The sequence below is a fragment of the Gossypium hirsutum genome, chromosome D05, assembly GCF_007990345.1.
Source record: "Gossypium hirsutum isolate 1008001.06 chromosome D05, Gossypium_hirsutum_v2.1, whole genome shotgun sequence".
NCBI lineage: Eukaryota > Viridiplantae > Streptophyta > Magnoliopsida > Malvales > Malvaceae > Gossypium > Gossypium hirsutum.
Genome location: NC_053441.1, coordinates 27,047,054 through 27,064,747, shown reverse-complemented (window position 1 = coordinate 27,064,747; position 17,694 = coordinate 27,047,054). Strand labels below are relative to the sequence as shown.

At 28.6% G+C, this 17,694-nt stretch overlaps 1 protein-coding gene across 1 annotated transcript; it reads left to right on the top strand.

Moving 5' to 3' along the window:
• The first annotated feature begins 12,961 nt into the window (after positions 1-12,961).
• On the top strand, positions 12,962-13,830 carry LOC107903117 (uncharacterized). The gene is made up of 2 exons (XM_016829166.2): positions 12,962-13,307; positions 13,502-13,830. The coding sequence occupies exons 1-2, from the start codon at positions 13,020-13,022 to the stop codon at positions 13,592-13,594; spliced, it is 381 nt and encodes a 126-aa protein (XP_016684655.1). The 5' UTR covers positions 12,962-13,019; the 3' UTR covers positions 13,595-13,830.
• The last annotated feature ends 3,864 nt before the right edge of the window (positions 13,831-17,694 follow it).

The following is a 17,694-nucleotide window of genomic DNA, read 5'->3' as shown; positions in this document are numbered from 1 at the left end:
AGAACAAAATAAGAACAAGCCACAGAAAATAAGAACACAAGAGAGGGAGAAATTTGAGTGAATGCTCTTAAGAATTATTATTGCTCCAAACTTAAGTGTTTTACAATGAAGGGAAAGGCCTCTATTTATAGTTGAGCCTCCCCAAATCCAACGGTACATTTAAATTACATCAACGACTAAAATTAAAGGGTATCTACAAATTAAATCTTTAAGATTACAAAATCGTATCTTCTAAGATTGCATATCATATCTAAGATTGTATACCCTTGAAGATTATGTTTCCATATGCATCAAGCTTGTAGATGGACCTTCAACCTTTTCAAGTAATGGGCCATTATGATCAGGCCAAATGATATAATTTTGAACTGGACTTGGACTTTGTTTTATTATTTTGGGTTTTTTTTTGCGAGCCCAGGCTAAATTGGCCTATTACAATTAGCATCATAAGCACTCACTAGTTTGACATCAAAATGTCTAAATTTTTTTAAAAATTTCTCAACATAATATTTTTGTGATAACATTATACTATCACTTTTCCTTATGATTTTAGCTCTCAATATAACATTTGTCTTACTCATATTGTTCATGTCAAATTTAGAAGCAAGAAACACTTTATTTCAAATATTAACTCATTACTAGTATTGAAAATAAGCATATCATTTGCATACAAGCATATGATCACACAGTCACTACTAATAAATTTTGTATAAACATATTTATCTGCTTCAACGAAAAAGAAATGATGGCTTGGCAATACTTGATCTAATTTCTCATGCTAATGTTCAGGTGTTTGTTTCAAGTCATACAAAGATTTGAGAAGTTTATAAACTTTGGTTTCTTGAACCGAAATAACAACCTTCAAATTGTTCCATGTAAATTTTTTCTTTCAAATCACCGTTTAAAAATGCTATTTTAACATCCACTTGATGTATAAAAAATGTGTGTATAAGAAATTCTAATTATAGGAAAAAAAGTGTTAAAATAGTCTATGTTTTGTTTTTGAGTAAAACATGTTACAACTAGTCTAGCATTATATTTATTATCAATAGAACCATCAAGATTAAATTTTCATTTAAAAATATATTTACAACCATTTGTTTTTTTTTCTAAATGAGGTAAATCAACTAATTTCCTAAGTATCATTTTGTAAAATAGAATCAAGTTCTACTTTAATGACAGTTTTCAAATGAAGCATTAAGAGAAGAAATTATATATGAATAAGCTAATGGATTATTTTCCACCATTTAAGTGTAAAAATAATAGTGTGCCTAGCATAAGTCAAATTGTTTAACAAAAGAATTTGTAAGTTTGCATTTAGGGAGCGTGAAGGCAACACCATGCATATCTAACACTGAGAAGATGCGCTCCTACCATCTTTTGAAATTATCCTCATCGAACAGTTCAATTCTTGAGATGTTAAGGAAAGGCTTAGTGTATGAAACAACAAGTAGCATCGGCATCACAACATCATTAGTAGTAGCATTAACAACAGGATTGGTATCATTGGCAGTAGTAGGAGGGATGAAAGCATCCACAGTGGCAATGAGATCCGTAGTTATAATTGTTAAACTTAATACCATTGAAAAAATTAAACAAAAAATAGAATTCGAAAATTTGAGCACTAAAACTTGAGGTGTGTAGAATCCTATCTTTAAGGATAATTCACCCATAGCATATCCTCAAATATCCAACCCACTCTTTTGTTTCAATAAAGAACATGAACGGGAAGAACAAATTAAACTAAAAATAACACTAAACAAGTAATGTACATGGAGGAGTTTCTTTTTGGTGTGTTTACAAAAAGCTGCCAGTGCATAGTGTTGGAAAAATGGCTTAGCAAATAGTGTTTTTAGTTACAATGAAAGTTTAAAATTTTTATTAAAATCAAGCTTGTGATATTTATAGTATTTAACCCTTAATTGAATTATTGCATGTTCTTTGTATGAGGCGGTCTAGGTTATTTCCCGACTTTTTATCGAACGATCTTCCCTGTTATTCTTGAACCTTATATTACTTTGAGTGTAAGCTCAAACAAAACGAACCAAGTACACAAAATGAAAACTTTTACTAACATTCAGTAGGAAAGTTAATTCTCTCTATAGAATCGAAAACTTTGAGCTTTTTCGAAAAATAAAATTTATTCTAAAAATAAATTGTAACTATTTTTCAATAGAATACTCAAAACTTATGTAATTAGGTTAGCTCATAGTTTTACTTCAACAAGGGGTAATTAAATAATAATTTTTTAATTAAAATACGGTATTCTAAATTACAAGGGGTGACGGCAATCCTAAATGATACTAGGGTTTGCCCTCCCTCATTCTTTGAGATGGGCTTTCAGGCCCAACTTACGTGTTGGGTACAATTATATGTGTTATCCGGGTTTTTATTTAACACTTATGAGCTATCCAACCCAATAGCTATTTTTTATGTTTTTCAAAAATATTAATTAATTAATTAATTTAATATTCTCAATTAAATTATTTTCTTAACTCAATTCTAATTCCATCAAAGTCATGGTAATTTTACCATTTTATAATTTATAAGGAAATAGGTTTAATTGCCTCATTCAATAAATCTACGATGACTAATTAATTTAATTCTCACTTCAAACTTCAATTATTTAATTACAACCAATTAAATAATAATTCGAAGAAATTAAATTAATTTCTAAGTCATCTTTTGTATTAAGTGAGAAAATTCATTCACTGCAGATATTAATACATGTGATCCATTTCTCTTACTTATCATTTTCATTCATTCCACAGTCATCGCTTCTACATGCAATCCGTTTGGGCTATCCTGAGCTAGCAGAGGGACCAATTGAACATATATAATTAGAGCTCAAATAATTTGTAATTAAGTTCCTACTATTCATCTATTAGTTACAACATCTTTTAATCATTGAGTCATTTCACTATAGTACCTTGATTGAACTCTCCCTTATTATATACCATTACGAAAGGTACTTATCAAGTGCTCATCCAATGACCTTATCATAAGTGTGTTACCCTTAATCTCTTCAGAATAAAATTTGTTCTTCCAATATTATCTTATTTTGTCTCATGGTTTCCGTTACGTCTTCCGATATGAAAAAGTCAATTATTAACACATAGTAATTAAATCATTTGTCTTATGAAAAATGACCCGTGGTCATGTTTCGTTTTATCAATCATGCAATGTCAATGAAATAATATCATTTACCTTATAAGGTTATGATTCCATTGTTGTGTAGTGATGCTACATCATACAGAAGTCGTATATATAGTTCATTGTCCACTTAGGATTAAGTTGAATAAATCTATAAATAGATCTAGGATAAATTCAACTTGGGTCATGTCCGATGTATTATCAATTCAAACAATCACATCTATGTCTCTATCTTTTGAGAGTCATCCACTCCAATACCTAGGACAAGGTATCTTCTCAATTGGACTTGATAAATGACATAATAGTCTTTTAATCGATTTTCTCAATTTCATTAGACTATGGGTTGTTTAGATTGTCTACTAATATAGGTTGTCTTCTCACATTGTGATCTAACCACATAATGCAATTTAATATTAATCAAATATTAGATAATCAATGAACCAATATTTACTTACATTTTTCTTTGTATGAAAAAATCATTGAAGACAGATACAAATAATATTAATGAGTAATAGAATTTTATTTAGGGCAAATACACTTAGGGCACTAGATCCCAACAATCCCTCACTAGTCCTAGTGAAGTAGATGAGTCATATTTCACATTTTCATACCTTTTACATGTTTCTCAAAACTCCTAATCATTAAAATCTTAGTAAACGAATCTACAAGGTAGTCCTTAAACCCGATTTTGACTACATCCACTATTTCATCAACCATCGCTTCTCGAATAATGTGATATTTTCAATCAATGTGTTTTGTCATTTTGTGATTTTGTGTTTCCTTAGTATTAGCTATTGCCGCACTATTATCACAATTCAGTATAATAGCTTTCACCATACTAGGAATGGCTTTAAGACCTATAAAAACTTTTGAAGCTAGATTTCTTTTGTTGCTTTAGTAGTAGCCACATATTTGGCCTCCATAGTGGAGTCAGCAATATAACCCTGCTTGACACCTCTCCACACTATAGACCCGTTGTCTAGGATAAAGACACAGCTCAATATTGATTTCCTCGAATCCCAACATATTTGGAAGTTAAAATTTATAAATCCGAGAGGATTTAAATCTCCTTCAAAATATCCAAGCATATAATCATCCGTTCTTCGTAAATACTTGAGTACATGCTTAACTTCTTGTTAATGTCTTGGATTGAGATTCACATGATATCGACTTACTATCCCTATTGCATAATAAATATCTGGACATGTGTACAAGATAACATATATGAAACATTCTACTGTCGAGGCATAAGGAACCTTTCTCATATGCTCTCTTTCTTTCTCTATCTTAAGACAATCCTCTAAAGAAAGATGAAAGCCTAAAATAGAAGGTTGTGATCCCTTCTTTAAGTCGACTATCACAAAATGTTCTAATATCTTATCTATGTATGAAGGTTGAGATAAAGTTATCACTTTGTTCTTTCGATCCTTAAGAATTTGATTTCCTAGAACATATTTAGCTTCACCCAAATCTTACATGCTAAACTGTTGGGTTAACCACAATTTAATCGATGACAATGTCCTTACATCATTCCCAATGAGTAGAATGTCATCAACATATAATATTACATCATTCCCAATGAGTAGAATGTCATCAACATATAAAATTACGAAGATTACCTTTCCATCTACAATACGTTTATAAGCACAAGGTTCATCAATGTTTTACGCAAATCCAGGACTTTTGATCACTTGATCAAATATTTGATTCCATGAGCGGGTTGCTTGCTTAAGTCCATTTATGGACCTTGGCAACTTACAAACTTTATACTTGTTTCCATAAACTATATATCTTGTGAGTTGCATCATACAAACATTTTCTTTAAGATAGTCATTCAAAAAAGGTATCTTGACATCCATTTACCAAATATCATAATCAAAAGTCACCACAATGGACAAAAGAATGCGAATTGGCTTTAGCATGGCTACTGGAAAGAAGGTTTCCTCATGATTGATACATTTTTTTTGTGTCTAGCCTTTTGCTACGAGTCTGGCCTTGTAGGTTTCAACCTTTCCTTCCACATTTCTTTTCCTCTTGTAGATTCACTTACACCATATGAGTTTTATCCCTTCTGGTAAGTCTATAAGTTCTCACACTGAATTGGATTTCATTAAATCCATTTTAGCTTTCATAGTTACTTTCTAGAGTTTGAAATCGACACTTTGTATAGCTTCATCATATGTGAGAGGAGTATTATCTTCGAATTCAACAGTTTCCCTATTAAAAACACTACTACCACTTACAAATAAATCATGTCTTTTAGGGACCCTCCCACTGCGATGAGGCTTCATATTCTACTGACTATTTGATGGTTTACTATTCGAAATAGAATCTAAAATCGTAGCCGAAGGGTTTACATTATTTCCTAAAAGTTCCTCAAGTAACAATCTACTATAATGTTTAAAGTTGTTAACTTTCCTTAAGAAAAGTAGCATGAGCCGACATAGTAATTGTACAGACCCAATTTTACCCGGGCCTAGTGCCAAAAACATTAACCCAATCCGGCCCAAATACAAAGTCCATCTAACTACCCAAACCCAATTACAATGAACAACCCAATGGCCCAATAACCTAAAGCAATCAGAAAACCCTAATCCCTTTAACCGTATTGCGCCGCACCACCTGCTTCCTGACTTCTACGCCGCCACCGTCACCCACCCTCTGCCATCGCCATTGTTTCGTCCACCTGCTCACTAGCTTCTCTAACACCTGCAAAACAGAGCAAACACGCAAAGAACAGCAAAAAATAATAGAAAACATAAATAGATAGGTTATAAAAGCAAAAACACTATCTTTGTATTTTTTTAACAACAACTGAAATAAAAAGCAGACCTAAAAGAAAAGGTTGACTCCAATTTTTTCTCTGTTCTTGTTATTTATTTTATTTTCTTTTCTTTTTTTGTTGCTTGTTTCTATTTTTTTAAACAAATCAAAACGGAAAAGAAAGGGGAAGGAGGTACTTACCGATTTTGAAAGCCTGTCGCCGGAGATCTTCTTCGGTGTTGGAATCGGACCGCAAAGGGTACGAAAGACCCCTCCTTCTTCGGCCTTTTGAGTCCAGAGGACCTGTTTTTAAAGGGGATCGAGATCGGGGTTTTAAAACTTGATTTTTGGGTGACTCCGACCACCGTCCGTGGCAGGGCCGGCAGCGATTACTCGTCGGATTCTGGGCAACTCCTGGAGAGGGCAGAGAGAAGGAGGGAGAGCCTTCTGAAATTTTTGGAAAAAATGAAGAGAAAGTTTTTTTTAGGGTTTTTATTTATTTATAGGGTACCAAAACGGTACCGTTTTTGGAGGGTTCAGAAGAGCCCCAAAACGGCGTCGTTTCGGGGCCATCCGACTTGACCCGACCCAGACCGCCTAGGATTCGCGTGTTTCTGCGGTGAGGGGATATTTATGCGTCTGGTCCTCCCGCTTTCACGTTGTTGTGCAATGGGGTCCCTTTTATTTTCTTAAATTAAGCCGCGAAATTTTCCGCGCATTTCATTTCAGTCCGCGCTGAAACGCTGCGCATTGGGGGTTGGAAATATTTCTCGATCGGTCCCTTGTGCCTTCAGCGTGTTCTATATCAGTCCTGGGCTAGTCCCTTTTAATTTGTTTGCGATTTAGACCCCAAGGTTCTGTTTTCGGTTTAAATTAGTCCTTTTTTGTTTTGTTATATTTTTGTTAAGTTAAATTAATTGATTTCAATAATGTTACCATTATTTTTACTATTATTGTTTTTTTTTATATTGTTATTACCATTATCATGCCTATTATTATACCTTTGTAATTTTAGATTTAATTACATGCATATATATATATCTTGGATCTACATATATATACATACTTATATTATTATATTTTATAATTCATATACATATCTACATATTTTGTTTTCATAAATATATATACACACTCATATATTCTTTAGATTTTAAAATATAACCTCCTTCACACATATTTTATAATTCACACACATACATATATTTTTTATATACTTTGTAATTCTAACATACGTACATATATATATTATAATTTTATTCATTACTATTGTTTCATTTGGTGTTTATTTATTTACATGCTCATTATTATTATTATTTACTTAAGTGCTTTAGCTTTATTTGTTTATTTACTTTTATTTGTGTATACATTACAGATTTCTTTTTATTATATATTTGCCATCTTATTTATTTATCTTTTCTTATTTGTTTGTATTATTTTATTTGCATTATCATCATTATAGTTATTTTACATTCATTTTTCTACTCGGATTCGTAAAAAATGGAAAATTTTCAAAATAAAAATAATACTCAATATTTAAGATCTTTGAAAGAATCGAGCCCTAACGTATTGGGTTCCGATTTCCTTCGTTGAATCTAAATAATCGAAACTATTTTTTTTATAAAATATAAATAAAAAGCTCGTTCTCGGGAATTCGATACGTGGTGTCCTAACGCATTGGATATGACATAATGTTTTCTCGAGACGAGGATTCTTCTAACAAATTAAAATAAAGGCAATATTTGATGTTTAGGAATTTCGAGAAATTGAACCCTAACTCACTGGATTTTGATTTCTCGATTGACATAAATAATCAGATATCCTTCTTCAAATGCATAGGTTTTGAAAATCAAAAGATAAACTTAATTTTGAGGATTTAAAATGTTGCGCTCTAACTTACTGAGTGTGACAATTTATTTCTTTGAAATAAGTGAGTCTCATCATCCAATTTATTTTATTCAAATTTTCTTTTTCAAAGGATTGTATTTTATAAATCTTTTCAAAATTTCGACATTAAGCAATCAATTCGGTACCAATTTTGGGCGTCACGAGGGTGCTAACCCTTCCTCGTGCGTAACCGACTCCCGAACCTATTTTCTCGAAACTCGCAGACCTAAAATTATTTTCAAGGTGATCCGATCACACCTTAAAAAGGATCGGTGGTGACTCTCATTTTCATTTTTTAAAAAAACCCAAATCGATCCCATTTTATCAAAAAAATGGTGTCAACAGTAATTGTTTGATCTTTTGGGTTATAAAATACCATTCATCATAAGCAATTGCGATGTGTGGATCTTTAGTTCCAATATGTGTTTGTCATGGATGAGTTTTATATGGTTATTTATGGTTATAACATGAATGTAAAACAAATACTTAAGTGACTTGAAATCGTTTTTTATTTTGTATAACCAAGCTATCCTTCATGTTCATTTTACAATTCGTGAAAATTAATGTTTTTAAGATTTATGATTACCTCTCCTAACAATATCGTCTTCAAAATTTAAACTTAAGTTCTCTTCCTAAAATTACAATATATCTTATTACTATAACCATTATTGATACATCTATTTAATTTTTATATCGTATATTAATTTAAGATAACCTTTTTTATTTGAGTTGTATGTTTTATTTTATTCGTGAGATTCTTCTTAGATTGGACCTGAAATCTCAGTATAGAAAGGACAAATTAAAAATCCAAAATGGAGGAATTTTCTATTTATTTAATTTAAGCCTTTAATATGTGGGTTAGGTGTGAAAGATAACTGCCATGAATTAATTACCTGTCATCTGACATCTGGAGTCGCTACCAAACTTGGTCACTGTCTTTTATATTATTAATACGAACTTCTTTTTATTTGATTTTTCAACCTCATTCTTAACTTCTCCCTTACATTTAAACTCTTAATCTTCGTTTAAGAGCTTTCTCAATATAATTCTTAAAAATCGGAGGATAATATGCGTGATTTCACCTTTCCATTTTATACTTAACTTATTTTAAACAACTTTGAATATCAAGCATCTGTAAATTAAAATTTAAATAGTTTTTTCCAATCATCAGATTGACTTGGTTTTGGGGTATTTTCTTCTACTCGTCAATAGGTATTCATCCGCCGTGTCAATCACCAAATAGTTGCTAGGAGCTAGCTAGTTGAATTTTAAAGAAAAAAAAAGAAAAACCTTAATAGTCTAGTGATTTAACTAAAAACTTTCAAATAATTTAGTGACTTAAATGAAAACTTTCGAATAGTTTAATGATTATTTTGTAACTTTTAGAAGTTGAATGACCAAAACGTAAACTTATTAATAATTTAGTAACCTTAAATATAATTTATCTTATTTAATTAGTATTTGGAGATATATATATATTTCCAAAGTATTTTTAAATGCAAAACTAGTTTAGATAGATTAAAAATAAAAAATTTAAAAAAAAATATTTAATACAATACAATTTTTAAATTTATAAGTATGATTGAGGTGACCACACATAATAAATTTTTTTAATAAATAAGGTAACTTTTTAATTCTGCTTATGAAACTAAAACAAAGTACACTAAAAAATGACGTTTATCTGTTTCTTTCTTTTAGGCTGCCGGTCGCTTGCCAGCCACCATTTCTCTTCCTCTTTCAATGGGAAACCTTCCCTTTCCGATTTATGCTTCTCTCCTCTATTTTTCTACTATGCCTTTTCAAGGGTGTTGTTCGTACAAATTGTTCTCAAAAGTTCTTAATGGTTGAACATAGTCAATATATATGATTTTATTTAACAATTTAAATCATAATTAAAATATTTATATCATATTAAAAAAATAAATATAACGTAGATCAAATTTTTTAATAATATTAAAAAATTAAAATCATAGAGAGGATTTGTACCTACAATATAATATTATTTCATGTAATTAGTATAAAACAATATTATTCAAAATAATTACTAATAAATATAATTAAAATATATTAATTATTTTGTTAATTTAGATATAGTGTTAATAAAAAATCATTAATCATCATTAAAGCCATTGTATAAAATTGAACTTTAATCAAAATTCTTATTTATAAAATGATAAATTTTTTATCAAGTAAATTTAGTTGACTAAATATTTTAATAAAATTAAAAATTTTCTTTACAAATATGATAAATATTATTGCCTCCATTCAACTAAACTGTCATATTTTGACTTTTAATGGTCAAAATGTTTCAACTTTAACCTCTTATTTTTTAAATTTATTGCGGATAAATATTTAAATATATATTATCATGAAATAGTTTTTAAATATAGGGTGTTTTTTTTATAAAATTTGATTAAATAAAAAAATTTAAAATAATTGAGGTGAAAGTCTAAAAACTTTGGTATCAAAAGATCTACTGTGACATTTTTTACTGAGGAAGTATAAATAATAAAAGTGATTATTTAAAATGAAAATTCAATAATGTAATAAATAACAAATGATGTATTAGTATAAATGTAATAAATTTTATAAATAATTAAAAAGTCTTGATTTATATGGAGTAGTTAAAGCTATTGTCAGACACCTATTTGATACAAGTTCAAACTATATTACCCTCAGCTTTCACCCCTATTGTTTTATAAAAAAATAAATAATTAAAAAATATTTAAAATGAAAAATTCAATAATATAATGAATAATAAAGGCTATATCAATCAATTAAAAAGTTTCTTCAAACTCATGCTTTTATGCATGTCAAATATTTGAATCTGTTTTGAATTTACTTTATTTTTACTAGATTATGACACATGCACAATGTGGGAGAACAAAATTATGGAACAAATATATCTATTGAAGTTCATACCAAAACTAAATGTGCTTTGGTTGAATTGATAAAAGTGGTAAAATTAAATGTTTAAAATTTAGTGTGCCATGGGTTCAAATCTTACTATGATTGAGTTTTTATTGATCTATAAAAGGTAAAAAAAAAATAAGAACTCTCTCATAATAATATAACTTATTTTGTAACTAAAAAGGTATTTTAGTAATTTTCTAATTGAATTGGTACCTAATCAATCCATGAGACCAACTCAATTAGGAGTTTAATATACGTGTAGATAAACAATAAATTTGATTCTCTAAATTTGATATCAATTTAAACATCTACTTCTTATTTAATTTTATTATGGCTTAATATACATTAGGTACCTAAATTTAACACTTCTTTTTTCTTAATTTGGTACCTAAAATTTTTTGACTCAATTTGGCATTTGGACTTGACACTTTTTCTAATTTGGTACCTAAATTTTTTTTGTCCAATTTGGTATTTGAACTTGGCAACTTTTTTTTTTTAATTTGATCCTATTCTTTTTTAAGGTTAAATTTGGTATCTAAACTTATCAAATGTTATACAAATTACCTCCCAAACACTAATGGTGTTAGTTTTTTTTAGAAATAGCTAATGTATAATCGACATGCGATAGATGACGAGAACTTAATAGCAGAAATTATTTCATTTATTTGGAGATTCCTATGTTTCGCTAAACATTATGCTTAAATTTTACTTTCTATTAGGGTTGAGATTATTTTGACTGTTAATAGCAAGAATGATTTAAAAGGGGCCAGTTACTTAAAGTATACTCTGGTTTTCATAAAGCCCTTAATTCCACAAAAATATTATCAGTATTAGAGAAAAATTGTGTTAAAAAATTATGCATTAAGTTATGCTTAATGAATTAATATTGAATAAGAAAACAATAGTTTTAAAAAACTCAAAATAAAATAAAATCATTATTATAAATTAAGAAAATAAATAAAAATAAAAATAAAAGTAATTGAACATTTAAAATAAAAAAATGAAATTTCATGCCATCTGCAACATATCGTTCATAATTAATTATTTTTGCTACGTACCGCATAAAAAAATAACATTTTTAAGTACCAAATTAGGAATAAGTGTCAAGTTTAAATACCAAGTTAAGAAAAAAAAACTCAAGTTGAGCTTGATGCAAATGGCTAAAATATCTTCCACTTTATATGATTATCAATCAAATAAAAAGTTATTTTATGTATCAATTCTTACATCTCCTACTACTGGTGGAGTGACTGCGAGTTTTGTATGTTGGGGGATATCATTATTGCTAAACCTAATGTCTATATTGCATTTGCGGGTAAAAGAGTAATTGAGCAAGCATTGAATAAAACAATATCGGAAGGTTCACAGGCGGCTGAATATTTTCCATAAGGGTTTATTCGATCCAATCGTATCACGTAATCCTTTAAAAGGTGTTCTGAGTGAGTTAGTTCAAATCCACAGTTTTTTTCCTTTGAATCAAAATTCAATCAAGTAGAGTCTGAAATTTTTTTATTTGTAGTGAAAAGGTAGTTAGTTAGTTTATCATAATCAAAGTCAAAGCTCGCGTAATAGGCTTTGACTTTGTGACAAAAAAATAGGAATTGTCGAAAAGCAAATTATGTGGATAATTATTATTATCATTACCCGATATTAATAATGAGTAAACTTCTAGCAACAAGATAAAAAGTGAAATTTTCCTTTTATGAAATGAAATTCGAATTTGGAGAGATAAATAAAATGAATTTTATCTTCCTCTATTGCGTATGTATATATAATTTAAATAGAGAAAAAATAGAATAGAACTATAAAGTTTTGCAGCTTTCTAGATCTCCCGAAAATCTATTTTTACTAATAATCCTCGTATCAAATTGAACAAAAAATTCTAAATGTCAAATTATCAAAAAATGTCAAGTTCAGATATCGAATATTACGTGAAACGTTTTATTATTTATATTTAAAAAATTAATAAATTCATCATTTACCAACTAAATCACATATATAATGAGAGAATGGTTTAATATTATAATCACTGAAAAATATTGATTTTCTTTAAATAAAATGCATATTTGAATAGCAAAAAGAAAAAAGAGAAAAAATCAAATCTCGAATAAAGTTTGTTTTATACAAAATGTTGAATAAAGTTAAACGGATTGCAATTGTTAAAGAAATTTATAGTGACAAAGGGAGGGGATAATTTTGTACTTTCGTCAATACTATTGCTGGTCCACCAAACCAGGCATTTATGAAGACTAATAAAAACCAGCAACAGTACAAGGAAGAAGCTATCTCTCCCGTCTCAAAAAGCAATGGAAGATACTTCATCAGCAAAGGAAGTAACGTTGCAAGGAACTCCAGCTAATTACTTCCCAAGGTCCTTCCATGAAGTTGTAGGCGCCATTCTCAGGTGTTTGGGACTTGAAACTGGATTCCAACAAAACCCTAATCCATGTCCAAAAAAAGAAGATGACAGTAAAGCCAATCATAATCAACCTATTTCTCCAAAGGAAAATGCAGATCCACCTTCATCAACAGACAATTCAGATCCATCAACCACCGTGATCGACCCACCAGCTGATCCTCCTCCTTCCCCCACTGTAAGATATGTTGCTTTGCTTGCTAGCTAACTTCTTTGATATCTTTGAAACTGACCCAGCAGTGGGTCACATTTGGTCTCCACTATTTCCGAATCAAGTCCTTGACTTAAGATGCATGTTTCAGTTATGCATGTAATTTTAAGATGTAAGGTTTCAATTATGTAGGCGTTGTTTTCTTTGTATCTTTAATGCAGGGAGACACCAACGATGGCAGCCTTCCCATGGTTTCTCTCTTTACTCCTAAAAGGCCAGGGACAAGCGGCGGCAGTGGACCTCAGATTAATTAACTTGAGCTGTCAAGATCGACGTTTTGTGGGCAAAAACAAGCTTTGGCAACCGCAACGATATTCAAGAGAGGTTTATATGGGGTCCTTGACTGTTGTTTTCATCTTGTTCTTGGGTGTTTTTTTGTTTTTTGTTTTTAAGGAGAATGGGAAATCGAGTGAGTTGTGAATAATTTGTATAAAATATCATAAACCCATGTATTTTAAGAGTATATTAATTTCAGTAACGTTGCAGAAAATGTGCTTATGAATTAGTGTTTGAGTTTATAGTTTAGATTTCAATTCCACAGGGTGCTTTAGAGTTTAGGACTGTACTATTCATTTATGGCCGGGTCACTGCTTCAGTCAACGACATGAAATTGAGAGGAAAAAAATCATAGACGAATTTCTAACAAAGGCAAAATAAAAAACAAAAAATAAAAAAGGTGATTTCCAGAGAATTTCAAACAATTTCATCTCATGCCTTTCATCTTCATTTTATTTATTTCTTTTAAACAGATTCTCCATTGAAGCATTCGTTTATTTCTATTAAATCGATTTTTTAATTTAAAATGATTTTTTTATTTGAGTTTGATTTTTCTTTTAATTTGGTATATGAATTTTTTTGTCTATGTAATATTTGTATTTAAAAATAGTTATAATAGTTATTTAATTTGAGTTCAGGTTGACTTGATCAAACTTAAAAATTAATATTATTAGGTCTTCAAATTTATTTTTAATTAGTTAGAATTGAATTAATTCGTTGCGATTACTTATAACTTCAAAAAAAAAAAAAGTGTCGCCTGGAAATTTTAAATTAAAAATGTTGAAATTTTAAAATTACACATGGGTTCTCAAAATTATACAGATTTGATTTAATCTTTTAAAAATTTTAAAAATATAAGTAATTAAAATGATAAAATTATATTTTTACTATCATAAAAATATACAATTCAATTTCAACCCCAAAAAGTTGTCTAACTTCACCCTAAAGAAAAGAAAATAGATAACATGATACATATTACTAAACACTTACCCATATAGTCATAGGGAAGTAGTGGTTAAATTTTTTATTTACACCTTAAATATTAAGGTTTAAACCCTGCCATATCATTTATGCATCAAAAATTTTTTTGATATACATTGTAAAACTACTAAGAGTGTAACATTAAATATATTTGCAATCTATACTCGAAATTCCAGATTTAAAAAAGTAAAATAAAATTAAAATTAAAAGAAGAGGTAATTGTAAAAAATTACAAAATGTGGCGTAAAATTTACAAATTCATACATCACCTTTGTTGCGAATTGGACATTGAGTTAAGCTTATTTATAATTCCAAGAAAGTCATATGACGGTGCAAATACACACACTCCGTCGTCCATAGTTGTTGACCTTTTCTACTTATCGCCTTCACTACGTGCTCTTCTTCTTGTTCCCATATAGCTAAGAATCATCTGTGAAATAATGAGAAGATATTGAATATAAAGTTCAAAATCAATTATAAATACTCAAAAATATTTATTAAAAAAAGTTAACGAAATAATAAAGTTAGGGTAAATTATGTTATTAACCTTCAATTATAGATAAGTTTTAATTTTGGTCATTTCATTAAAAATGTTATAATTTAATTATTCATATTTTTGAAATTGTTTTTTTTACCCAACAGTTTAATGGTTAATGATGATATTTTTTTAGTTGGTATAATAATAAATTTAATTCTCAGTTTTTATACTTTCTGTTAATTTTACCTTTATTCTATATAAAAATTATTTAAAGAATTCAAAATTATTTTTTAATTTAAATAAAACCTATGTAAAAATTCAAGTTATTGCAACAACAAATCTTCATCATTGCCATAAAATCATGAAGACAAATAAAAAAACTAGATCAATTTCAATCTCTTAATATAATATTAATATGGTATAAATCTTAAATACGATTAAAAACTAATTTTCATACAAGAAAACTCAATATTCTATTGTAGTAAAGCTCAAGATTAATTAATATTGAGATAGAATAACAAAAATGGTCATTTAATACAATCCAATAACAAATTAAAAACAAAACAGAACTAAATTAATAGTATTTTCAAGTTAAGTTTCATGTTATTGAAGAACTTCTTACAGATCTAATATCACAGATACTTGTGAAAATGACTTTGATGCCATTTTTTAACAAAAAAAAAATCACAAACTTTCTTTTTCAAACTCAATTAAACATTTCAATTCATTTAAATCATTTTTCAAAACTCAAATTGTAAAAATAAGTTATATTCCAAATATTTTTCTTTTTTCCTTTCTTATACAGTGAAAAACAATTTTCCCTCATTTTCTCACTTTATCTCTTTTTTTAAATTTTTATCTATTTTGATTTAATATTTGAATTTTCTACGTACTTTTACAACTTTTTAGAAAGTAATAAATTTTTAAAAAGAATTTTAATTTTTTATCATTTTTATATAAAATCAAGGTCAAATTGACAGAAAGTATAAAAGCTAGGGACTATAATTATTATTATACCAATTAAAAAAGTGTCACTGCTAGTCACTTAATGTCAGGTGACCAAAAAACAGTTACAAAAATGTTAGTGATCAAATTGTATCTTTTTTTATTTAAGTGACCCAAACAAAAACTTACTCATAATTGAGTGACTAATGATATAATTTACCGTAAAAGCTATGATGACTTGGGTTCAAATCCTATTTTCTTTTATTATATGTATCTATTTTTTAGATTTATCAACAAAAAAAGAAGAAAATATAAATACTCTCAAAATGACATTTCTTAGTTTATAGAAAAAATAGACTTTTAGTAATTTCCTAACTAAGTTGGAATATGGTTAATGGGTTCGCCTTAATATATATATATATTCAATAATATATTCAAAATTAAATTTATAACCATATACAAGCATTTCATTGTAAATACAAATAATTTTATGACCTTCAGTTATATAACGCTTGATTATCATAAAATTTGAATGCTTAGAAAACTTTAAATAAATCACAAACATCATGAAAGTGAAACTGATTGAAGATTTGTGTATTTCAAAGATGATTGAGCATTTTCATAAACTTAGCATATGCTTCCTAATTGCTAAGTATTTAGTGTTTATGTATCTACTTGAACTTACATTTTTTGTTATTATTAGCAAATGACACAACTATTATATTGTCACAATATATCATTATCGGCTTAGAAATACAAACAATAACTCAAGCCCCCACAATAAAACTTATCAATCAAATACCTTCTGAATTACTTTTAAAATAGGAAACAAACTCAGCTTCCATAGTAGAACTATTAACCAACGTTTGTATGACATTTTTTTAAGTTATTGCTCCTCCAACAAACACAAAATATATTCAAATGTTGATTTTTAAGAACCAACATAGCCAACGAAGTCAGTTTGAATATTTAAATTATCAGATCATATATATGTAAGCATGTAATTTTTGATTCCTTAAAGATATCTCATTACTTTACTTGCAACTTTTTGATGGTCTAAGTTAAGATTGATTTATTATCTTCCCAATATTCCCCTTACAAATTGCAGTATCAAGTTTGGTACAGACTTGGCACAAATCAAACTTCAAATAGTTTAAACATATGAAATATTCTCCCCTTATTATTTCTTTATTTCAAGCTTTGGACATTGGTTTAAGAAATTTATAGCACTTAACAATAGGTGTAATACTTTGTGCCCTCATCTAAAACTCTTAACAATTTTATTAATATAAGTTTCCTAGTATAATCCTAACATGTGTTAAAATCTATCCCTATGGATTTAAATGGCAATAGCACAAAATGCCTCATCCATATCTTTCATACTAAAATTTTGAAGAGTAATTATTTTATCGCATGTAGCAAACTTATATAATTGATTATAAACAAAATTTTATCATCTATAATTAACACACACAAAAAGATATGATTTTACTCCAACTAACATTATGATACACACACTAATCCACAAGATTCTCTATAGGACCAAAGGAAGAAATAACACCATTGAATCGTAAATAACATTGGTAGGAGACTTGCTTGAGTTCATAAATAAATCTCTTAGAGCTTGCAAAGCAAATCCTCACCACCACTTGAGATAAACTTATCAAGTTGCTT